Below are 11,028 nucleotides of genomic sequence, written 5' to 3'. Positions count from 1 at the left end.
AAACATATTCCCCAAACACCAAATTACACACACCTAACCACCAACTCCTTGAGTATGCCTGCGTCACATCTCAACACCCTCCAAATACAACACTCACTCTTACACACTCTCACAAAAACACAGGCATGACCTCCCTTCAAACACAAATATCCACAGACAAAACCAACCCACACATTTGACTACATATCAGATTTCCACCAACCAATTAAATATGTACAGACCCCATCTATGCTTGCAAATCAATCATGATTTGACACCAGACTACAAATACATGTTTATTACCGCATTCAGCAAAGTTGCTCGCATCACCGACAAAAGAATGCAGTTTGTACATAAGTGTTGACTGATGTTTTTATGATAAGAAGGAAGACGCTAGTGAAACAATGAGTGTGTTCCTTCCAGCTTCACTCATTTTCCTGAGCTACACCTTTGGAGCCAGATGAGGGTTTTCAACTCGCAAGAACGTCCCTCTAGCTTTTGTACTCTTCACAACGCGCAGACTAGAACGGCACCTGTTTAATAGCTCGCACACACTATTTAGCCCCCACTGTAGGCCCCGCAATCACTGAACCCTTCATGCAGCCGGCTCCCCAGTGGTGCCAATAACCCTGGGGTAAACACCTCAAGGGACTCGAGCTCTATGGGGGCGTGAATCCACATTGTGGGGCGTCTCCTTACACGGACAAGGGCACAAATAACCCACAGGGTGAACAACAGCGCAGAGCGGTGACACCTGAGGGGTGAAAAGTCCCCGTACCCCTTACCTCAGGATTCCTATAATTGACTCTAGAGGCCGCCATGACCCGCCCCTCCCCCGCCGAACGGCCGTTGGAGCCCAACCCTCCGCGCTCGCGCATGCGCTCCTGTCTTCCGGAGCCCCAGCAGATGCCGGGAGCCGTTGGAAGACGAGGGACCGCGTGCCCGAGAGCCCCGCCCCAGTGGGCGTGCGCAGGCGTGCGCAGGCGTGCAGGCGCGGGGCGCGCGGGCCTAGGAGGTCTCTGCCGGAGAGGAGAGGAGAGAAATGGAGGGTCGGGCCCGCTGCGGAACTTCTCTGACGACGCTCCTCGCCGGGAACCTTCGTGACGGTCTCTTCTTAAAACCAGCTCTTGTGAGATGTGCACTCGTGAGTTTTATATTGCACTCGTGAAACCCATGCACTTAGCTACAAAGAGTTCTGGAGGGCTCCGCTGTAAGCACAGTAGCCTCAAATTGGGGCAAGGGCTTTCATGCCCTTTGGACTGCAGTTCCTTGGTTCTTGTTAATGCCTTTCAAAAAACAGTAGGTCCTTTTTCCTAGCAAACCTGAAGTTTCTGTTAAAGAACAATGCTAGCAAAGAATTTCAGACCTGGGAAACACTCTTAAGATACTGTCTCCTGACTCCGTTCCTAGAGTTTTTCCAACGCATTTACTCTACTAGAATATTTTTTCTCAGTGTATTTAATACATGGAGGTTGTTCAATAAGTGTTGATTCATAGGTGTTTCCTTTGTACGGTTTTGGTTTTTATTTTTTAATAATTTTGAGAAAGGGGCCTCCCTGGTGGCGCAAGTGGTTGAGAGTCCGCCTGCCGATGCAGGGGATACGGGTTCGTGCCCCGGTCTGGGAGGATCCCATATGCCGCGGAGCGGCTGGGCCCGTGAGCCATGGCCGCTGAGCCTGCGCGTCCGGAGCCTGCACGTCCGGAGCCTGTGCTCCGCAACGGGGGAGGCCACAACAGTGAGAGGCCCGCATACCGCAAAAAAAAAAATAATAATAAATAATAATAATAATAATAATAATAATTTTGAGAAAGAGTTGACAATCTGGGCCAATTTCAACACAGCAGGTAGTATGGGAACAATTTTACTTTCCCTCCCTCCTTTTTTATAATATCTTGCAGAATTTCAGTTGACAATAAAAACAACAACAACAACAAAAATAGTAGCGGGATCAACTTACTGACCTGACTTTGTAATACTTCCCAAAGAAACTTCAATCATCAGATCCGCTTTCTGGTCAATTGCAAGATTAGAGGATTTCTCACTCAACAGGATGCCTCTGAAGACCCCCTCACATCTAACAGCACTAAGCGCCTCCAAGTGCACAGACTTGAAAACTCCACAAGACACAAACATGATATCTCTTCGTTTCTTTAATGTTTCGTGATTGAGTGGAAGATGAACTGTCTTCTGAGGCTTGTGATGCATGTCTGGAGGTGTTTTTTCTCAGTAGTCAATGCCTGCCCCCAGCCTCTGTGCAGGAATAGTCAGAGATCATGATCCAAAGGACTTTTAGATACTCCCTTCTGTGACTGGTCTTCCCAAATTACATTTGGGCTAATTTGATTATCTCTGTGGGGTGTAGGATTTTGAAGTATTACAAAAGTGATTGCAGAATTGGGACTGGCTAATTTTTGCACAGTGCAATTTTTGTATCAGTGGCCTTGAGAAGAGTCCTTCAAATACTGTATCAGAATTATGAGTGAGAATCTTGTAAATAATTGGTTGAATGACTGAACAAAGAGAGGAAGCAACAAGGAAGCCTGCCTTTCTCAAGTGCCTGGGTACAATATTTTGCCTCACCATTCCTCTAGTATGAAGTTATTGGTTGAAAATCATTTAAGTTTTCCTTCATTATAAAAGCTCCAGGGCTTCCCTGGTGGTGCAGTGGTTGAGAGTCCGCCTGCCGACGCAGGGGACACGGGTTCGTGCCCCGGTCCGGGAAGATCCCACGTGCTGCGGAGCGGCTGGGCCCGTGAGCCATGGCCGCTGAGCCTGCGCGTCCAGAGCCTGTGCTCTGCAACGGGAGAGGCCACAACACTGAGAGAGGCCCGCGTACCGCCAAAAACAAAAAACAAAAAAAAAAAACCTAGGTTGGTGGATAAAGACGTGAAAGGAAGGGACTGTCTCTGGGCTTGTCTCTGCCCTCCCAGACACCTGCCTCTCACCCTCCTGTTGCTCAGTCATGCTGTGTTGAGTGATGTGTGGTCCACATTGGCGGGTGGGGTCAGGCAGGTGGGGGCTGGGCTGGGCACGGAGACTGACCCCGAGTGCTTACAGCCCAGTGCTTCGATCCCTGGCCCGCCTGAAGCCCACCATGAAGCTGGAGGAGGGACTGTGCAGGGCCGTGCAGGAATGGCAGCGCAAAAGCGACATTGACCGGAAGATCCACTACAAGATGGAGGAAAAGTGAGTCAGCGTCCTGGGCCCAGGGGTTGCGTGGAGGGTGAGGCGAGTGGGTGAGGGCAGGGTCTGGCCGTGGGGGTGCTTATCAGAGAGGACAAAGGAGAAGGGCTGTCGCTCAGAACAGGGGCCCCGCAGCCCAGAGGCCCTACAGTCCTCCAGAAACCCCTCCCTCACGTTGAGAGTTTGGGTCTTCTGTCCTTCCTCCACCAGGAGCTCTGCCTTCCCCTGAGTTTGACCTACCCTTGCCCTGACATGAAGGTCTCAGGACGGGGCAGGGTGAAGCTGTGAGTCGAGTAGGGGTCCAACTCCGGCCATATGGGCTGGGCCGGGGAAAGAGCTCCACCCGCCAGCCTGCTGCTTCCTTAGTGGTGGGTGGCTGGCGGCCACTGACATAGATTTGGGACCCCCTCTCCTCATGAAAAGTGGCCTGAGTGGGTACACTGGCATCCCTGAAGAGGCTGGGGAAGCCAGCTGTCATCAGCCCAGGGGTCTCTGGCCCTTCCGGTGTTTGCTCCACGGTAATCTCCTTGGTTTAAGAAACAAAACCAAACAAACAAGCGCCTCTCAGAGGAAAGGAAGGCCTCTCCTCTAAGCTCAGCATCCACATCGTCCAGCCTCTCCTGAGCCCTGTCTCCAGGTCTATGTTCCAGGACTCTCAGTCCCAACCCAGGGTCCTGGATTCGGGCAAGGGCCCCTGTGGGGAACACATGCCTGTTCCAGCCTCTGGCTGTCAGCCCTTCATGTGGTTCTGGATGGGGACGGGGCGCATGAGGAGGGTACCCCCTGGGTCAGCCATGTGTCCCGTTGACCTGGTTCAATGCAGCGACCTGGGTCTGTGCTGTTGAATGTTCTCCAGTGCTGGTGAAGCAGGAACGGTCCCAGATCTTGTATCAGTTCCAGGAGCAGCTCTCTGCTGTGGACAGCACCTCACAGGGCCTTGACGGCCCCAAGGCACATCCTCTCCCAATCCCTCATTCTTGGCTGCCTTTGCTGGGCTCCAGAACCCAGGCCATTTTCTCAGGGTGGCCTGTGCCTCCGTCACCCACCAGGTTCATGGAGTTTGAGGCCGAGGAGGAGATGCAGGTTCAGCAGTTGCAGTGGATGCAGTGCACGCAGGGCCTGCCTCCTCCAGCCCCACCGAAGCTGGATCCTCCGGGGCCCCCAGCCCCGAAAGTGGGCCTTCAGCCAGCCACCCAGGTTCCCACTGGAGTTGAAGGCACAGGTAACAGGGGCCCAGGGTTGGCCACTGTCCCCATGTGGATCATCTTCCTTCAAGACAGGGGCATTGGTCTTTCAAGCAAAACAGCCACCGAGGCAGGGAGTGGGGGGGTGGGGTCTCAGATGCCCTTTGTCACTGCGGGGTATTGACTTGGTCAGTTTTGTAACTCCTCTCACACCTCCCTGTCAAAGGACCGCACACAAAGTCTGCCTAAGAAGTGGGCTTGATGGGGACACCCCTGGAAAATTGGAGGTTCCCCACTTCCTTACATGTGACTCTCTTAGATGCCCCCCTTACCTCCCCCCTCCAACTGTGCATGAGGCTTCAGGTGGTCCTGACCCCCCTACACCCACATCAATGTCCCCCAACAATGCCCTCACCAGCGTGCGCTCGGTGGTCAGGAGGTGGACCGGGGGCCCCTCACCTTCCTTCCCTTCCTCCTGCTCCGCCTCAGCCTGTGCTCCCGGGATGTCCGGCCCCAGGGCCCAGCCCTCCCGCCCGAAGCCACACAGGTCCCAGCGACCCCCGGAGCCCAAGGCACCCGAGGAGATTCCCCCTGAGGCTGTGAGGGAGTATATGGACATCATGGAGGCGCTGGTGGGGCCCGTCCACTCAGCCACAGGCGACTCAGATGCAGAATGGGGAGAGGGCGGAAATGAGCTGCAGCAGGAAGAGGACGGCACCTACTCGGACCCGGATCTCTTGAGCTACATTGACAAGCTGTGTTCCCAGGAGGACTTTGTCACCAAAGTAGGCTAGGCCTGGAGACTGGGGTCTGCAAGGTGCCAGGGCATGGAACTCTCAGCACCCAAGATCTGGGCTCTGCTCAGGCCGTTGAGACTTAAGCTCAGCTCCTTGTTCCTGAGCCTGGTGTTAGGGGAGGTGTACGCAGATGTATGTGTGTATATGTTTGTGTCTGTGTTTGTGCCTCTGTATATGTGCTCTTTTGTGTGTGACTGTGTATATGCATGTTTGCATGTGTGTATGTGTGTGTGTGCTGACCATCCCCGCCTTGTGGAGGAGAGTGGGGTGGGTCTCTGCTTTTCACTTTCCCTCCTGGCCTTCTTGTCTCACAGGCCACTCCTGGCCAAGGATGCTCACAGCCTCTTCTTTCTGTCCGTGGTGGAGGCAGTCATTCACCCTCGATTCCTGGCAGATTTGCTTTCCCCAGACCCACAGCTGGATCTCTTGGCCCTAGAGAAGGAGCTGGAGCAGGAGGAAGGGCTCACCCCCGAAGAAGTGAGTCAGGGGAGGGAGAGGGACACTCAGGGAGCCAGGGGACCCCACGGGAGGGGGACCCCAGGTGATCCAGGGGACAGGGGAACCCAGATGACCCAGGGGAGCCAGAGGAGGGAGGGATCCCAGGTAGAACAGGGGACACAAGGGACACCCAGGAAGACCAGGGCACGGAGGGACCCCAGTGAACAGGGGAGAGGTAGGGCCCCAGAACAGGAGGGCCACATAGCGCTGTCCATCCCTCCCCTGCCTGGGAGGCCTGGCATGGGGAAGGGCCCGTTCTGGGGTGGGTGCAGTGCAGGGTGAAAGGAAGGAGAGGATGGGGAGCCGGGAGGGGAGGGAAAGACACAAAGCTGGGAATCAGTTGCAGGAGGATGGCAGGACTGCCACAGAGTCTGTATTTGGATTCGAGTCCTGGGGTCGCCCGTCCCCTCCTCCCCCCCGGGCCATTGTCCCACTGCCCAGTGCTCCTCCTCTCACACGTGTGTGTGGAGCCGTCACTGTCCTCCTCCCTCCTACCAGCTGGTGCAGAAACGACTCCTGGCCTTGAAAGAGGACGAGGGTGTGCGGGCAGCCCCGAGTCACAGTGCACCCGGAATGGGCTCAAGTCCTTCTGAGTCTGACGCCGGCCAAGGTGCCCAGAGGCACGACCAAGACCCCCATCTAGCGGTCAGTGTTGAAGCCTGCCCACCAGAGACTGATTCTGAGGCTCTTCATAGGCTCATCCAAACAGACACTGACCTGTGCAGGCCCAAAGTCTTTGTTCCCTCTCGAGGACGTCAGGAGGTCTCTCCATTCCGGGCCGGACGGCCCTCCCGTCTCCAGGGTCAAAGGCACACTGGCCCTCTACAGGGACCCAGGGATGCCTCTGTTCTCAGAGAGGCCTCTCCTGTTCGGGAGGCCCGAGGGCCCAGGAACGGGGAGGAGCTCTCCAGCCTGGCCTTCCTCTCTGGCTCTCTGCAGAGCCTGCTTCCTTTCTGGCTGTCCCAGAGTCCTGTGCGTGCCTCAGGCCTGGCCTCCCCTGGAGGTTGGGGGGCCCAGAGTGCTCCCCAGGCCCCCTCCCCTCAGAGAAGAAGCCTCAGCCCAGCTCCACCAGCCGCTCCCAAGTCGAGGAAGTGGGCTCTGTGTGGACGCCCAGCCGCTGCTGAGAAGCTGCCCATCCCCGGGGCTGGCCTCGGCGTCTCTGGGAGGCCAGCCTTGGCTCTGGGGCTGGCTTGCCCGTCACAGCCCAGAAAGAGAAAGCGTGACCCGTTTGTCACAGAGAAGCGTGGGTGGAGGAAGAAGAAGCCCTGCAGCCAGTAGGGAACAGCTAGGCCGGCCCTCCAGGGCGAGGCCCCAGGGCAGCCCCCAGGGGAGCCTAGGGCTCCTCCTCCTCCCAGTGCTGATCCTGGATGATGTGGGGGGAAGGGAGGGGGGGCAGGACCACCAGGGTGGGGAGGGGGAGTGGAATTGTGGGGGGTTAGGGAGGTGGGGGAGGTGGGTGTGGCCAGGTGTGGGTAGGAGGAGGACCTTTGGAGTGATGTATGTAAATTGTGAACAAAGATCGTTTTCGTGGGAAATGCTCTCAGGCCACTGTTGAGCTGCTCCACAGAGAGCGATCCTGAGAGGAAGGAAGGATGAGGGAGGTCACAGGAGCTCTGGGTCTACAGGTGGCCACACCTTTCCTCCACATAGACAAGGACTCCTCAGGCTGCCCCTGGGAACGCACAGCTCTCACTTTCCCCAGGGACCCCCTCATCATGCCCTTCTCTAACGCCTGCTCGGCTAGGGGCCTTCTGGGGCATCTGTACCATCTTCTGCATCCCTGAACCTTTTGGGATGGCAGAGCTGCTTTTGTGCCTTTCAGCCCTCCGGACACTCACCAGTTTCTAGGGTGGAGCCTGGAGACGGCCCTTGTCATTATGCAGCTTCTCTCTGCTTCCCTGAAGTGGGCGGGCGACGGCGCTGGGAGGACCCTCCGCTCATCCAGCGTTTCCTGTGTGGGTGGCCTGACCAGAGAGGAAAAGTCTTGGCCGTGGGGACAGGACTGTCTGCCTCATCGTAGCGGGAGCATCCTCTAGTCCCACTGGGATTATTGCAATGTGGAGAGTGGTGGAGGCCGCTACCTCTTAATCCCACTGAGGATGGAGCAAGGGGAATGGGTGCAGGGAAATTCATGGGGCACCCGCTAAAGGTGTGTGTAAGGGAAATGAGAGTTGGGCCCCTTTGTGGAACTTGTGGGAATTCTGTGCAGCAGCATCTCGTTCAACTGAGGGAGGAGGACCCATCTGGCTGTGGCTGTGGGGACTGGCCTTAGGGGCCTACGGGTCTGCAAAGACACCCCAGAACTACTGTCCCTTCCCTTTCCACCCATGGCTGGACGTGTGTGTGTATTGGTACCAACACTGGCTTGTATCCCCATATAAAACAGTTCCTCCTAACAAACTATGACCGCGTTTCACAAGAACGGCTTGCTCACAGGGGCGGCAGGGGTGGGGGAGAGGTGTCTGTGGCCCCAGATCTGGGTGGGAGCTGGGATCCATGCTGAGCAGTGTGGAGGCCTCAGTCACCGTCCTGTGGGTACCGGCAGAGACTTGGAATCATCAGAGCAGAGGAAATGACCCGCCCACAACGGTGAGACGAGCAAACAATGAGGGGCAGGGCGCAGACCCCTGCTGTCTCCCCGATGCCCCCCTTGCAGCCCGCTTAGCCCCCGTCATGGCCTGTGCTGGCCCACCTCTGAAGCCCCTTCCTCCTAACGCACTCAGATGCTCTGATCCTTTGTGAACCCGCCCTGGGCCTCACCCCCCCTTCCCTGGTGGCCAAAGCCTCTTCTCCTGCTTCTGAGTTCTGATTCCTTCCCCAGGACCCAGGCAGGGGTTGGGACAACAGAAACTCCCTAATTCTCCCTCCTCCTCTCTGAGATCTTGACAATCACCTTTGTATGTTTCTATGATTTTAACTACTGTAGATACTTCATGTGAGTGGCTATGATATGTCCTTTTATGAGTGGCTTATTTCACTTAGCATAATGTCTTAGAGGTTTATCCATGTTGTAGCATGAGACATGGTTTCCTTTTATTTCAAGGAAGGAAATATTTCATTGTATTTATAGACCCCATTATCCGTTCATCTGTTGATGGACATTTGGGTTTCTTTACATCTTGGGTATTTTGGATAATGTTACGATGAATGTGGGTGTGCAAATATCTGTTTGAGATCCTGCTTTGAATTCTTTTGGATACAAACCCAGAAGTGGGACTGCTGGATCACATGGTAGTTATATTTTTAATTTTTTGAGGAAACTTCATATTGTTTCATAAGGGTTGTCCCATTTTACACTCTCACCAACAATGAGAAAGATAGCCACCATCAAGAACTTGGTATATATCCATCTTATAAAAATGTTTATGCTTTCAGCACAGCTGTAGATAATCAAAATTATGTATAATAATAATATTTTGGTTATATATGTGTCATGTAAATCATATTGCCTTTGGCTTCTTCTTTCAACATTCTTTAAGAAAAACTGATATATTGGATGTTCTTTAATTATTTATAATTTTGCATTGTATGCATACATTAAAAATAATTTATCAGTTCCCTTGTTGGTAAACTTTTATAAATCATAATGTGACAGGGTAATCAGTTCCAGAGGAAAAGTTTTTCCTTTCAGAACTTTGAATATTTATTCCATCGAATATGGCTTTTGTTACTGTTTTTTGAAATTATGCCATCAGTACACCGTTTCATGGTGGGTGATCAGTTTCCTTGCTAATTGTTTTTTTTAAGATTGTCTTTTGTCTTTTGTGTTCTCCAGTTTCTTGACGTGTGATTAGTTTCAGGTTAAAAAAAATTTATCCTCCATGTGATCTATTTTGCTTCATTAACGGATAATACACGTTCTTCATCTCATCCAGAACATAATATTATCTTTTTCAAATGATACTTCTACTCATTCTGTCCTGTCTCTACTTCTAGAACCCTGGATATATGTATATTAGACCATCTTATATATATTCTCTATGTCTTCATCAGCTTGGACGACTATAACAAAATGCCATAGACCTGGTGGCTTGAAAAACAGATGGTAATTTCTTAACAGTTCTGAAGGTTGGAAGGCCAAGATCAAGGTGCCATATTCAGTTCCTGGTGAGAGCTCTCTTCCTCCTTTTCAGATGGTTGTCTTCTTACTGTGTCCTCACACGGCAGAGAGAAAGAGGGATCTCTCTTGTGTCTTTTCTTCTAATGGGCACTAAACCCATTATGAAAGCTCCATTCCCATGACCTAATTACCTCCCAAAGGCCCTATCCCCCAATACATGGAAGGTTAGGGCTTCAACATAAGAATTGGGTGGGGGGGATATACATCCATAGCATTCTGCCCCTGGTACCCAAAATTCGTTTCCTTATTGTATGCAAAATACATTCATTCTATCCCAACAGCCTCAAAAGCCTTAACTCATTCCAACATCAACTGTAAAATTTAAAGTCCAAAGTCTGAGCTAAACACCATCTAAATCATATATGGGGGAGACTGGAGGCACTATTCATCCTGAGGCAAAATTCCTCTGTAGTTGTAAATCTGTGACCCAGACAAGTTAAGTGTTTCCAAATACGATGGTGGGACAGGCATATAATAGACATCCTTACACAAAAAGGAAGAAATGGGAAAGAAGGAAGGGGTGACAGTTTCCAAGCAAGTCCAAAGCCTAGCAAGGCCAATCCCATTAGATCTTAAGGTACGAGAATAATCCTCTTTGGTTTGAGGCTTTGCCCTCCAGGCCCGCTGGGGTGGCAACATCATCCCCACAGCTCGGTGGGGCAGCCCCACGCCTTCAGCTCGGTGGGGTGCCACCCACACTGCAGCTCTCTGTAGGGCCTCCACCTATACCATGACTCTCTGTGAGGGCGACAATCTCACACTTTGAAACTCAGGCCCCCTGGGCCTGCGGTGGGATTGACAGACCCGATGACCTCGGAATCACCTTTGGGGTCCTTCTTCCCTTTTCTTCAAGAGGAGTACACATTCACAGCCGAATTGCTCTAGTCTCCCATTCTGTAGAATCCAAGACTTCTGACAGCCTTCCCTCATTCTGCCTGGCTTTCCCTGTCCCCTTTACTTCAAACTGGCAGTGTCCCTGCTGCTTTAATCCTTCTCTATTCCTGGCCTCTGCTGAGATGACTAATTAAATTAAGAGCACACCTGCTACACCCTTCGAGTTTTCTTCAGAACAAGCTTTCTCACTTTCAGATATGGATAGGCTGAGAAGTTTCCAAATCTCTAAGTTCTGATTTCTTTTTACTTAACAATTTGGTCTTCAATTTCTCTCTCTCCTGATGTGTTTTACTGTGTGCGGTGATGAGGAACCAAGCTACTTCTTCCAAACTTTGTTCAGAGATCTCCTCAGATGAATATTCAGTTTCATCA

General features: G+C 52.6%; 1 protein-coding gene across 1 annotated transcript; it reads left to right on the top strand.

Annotated features, from left to right (window-relative positions):
- Positions 1–798: 798 nt before the first annotated feature.
- On the top strand, positions 799–6,920 carry LOC132491702 (NUT family member 2F-like). The gene is made up of 7 exons (XM_060100533.1): positions 799–1,079; positions 3,038–3,166; positions 4,213–4,385; positions 4,711–5,131; positions 5,504–5,621; positions 6,141–6,287; positions 6,444–6,920. Exons 1-7 carry the CDS (start codon positions 799–801, stop codon positions 6,918–6,920), a joined length of 1,746 nt encoding a protein of 581 aa, XP_059956516.1.
- The last annotated feature ends 4,108 nt before the right edge of the window (positions 6,921–11,028 follow it).

Source organism: Mesoplodon densirostris, chromosome 6 (assembly GCF_025265405.1).
Source record: "Mesoplodon densirostris isolate mMesDen1 chromosome 6, mMesDen1 primary haplotype, whole genome shotgun sequence".
Taxonomy (NCBI): Eukaryota; Metazoa; Chordata; class Mammalia; order Artiodactyla; family Ziphiidae; genus Mesoplodon; species Mesoplodon densirostris.
This window is presented reverse-complemented; position numbering and strand designations above follow the sequence as displayed.

Coding starts and splice junctions, on each gene's coding strand:
- LOC132491702 (XM_060100533.1), top strand. CDS start 799: ATGACCCGCCCCTCCCCCGCCGAACGGCCGTTGGAGCCCAACCCTCCG. Junction 3,167..4,212: donor CACTACAAGATGGAGGAAAA/GTGAGTCAGCGT, acceptor GTCACCCACCAG/GTTCATGGAGTTTGAGGCCG. Junction 5,622..6,140: donor AAGGGCTCACCCCCGAAGAA/GTGAGTCAGGGG, acceptor CCCTCCTACCAG/CTGGTGCAGAAACGACTCCT.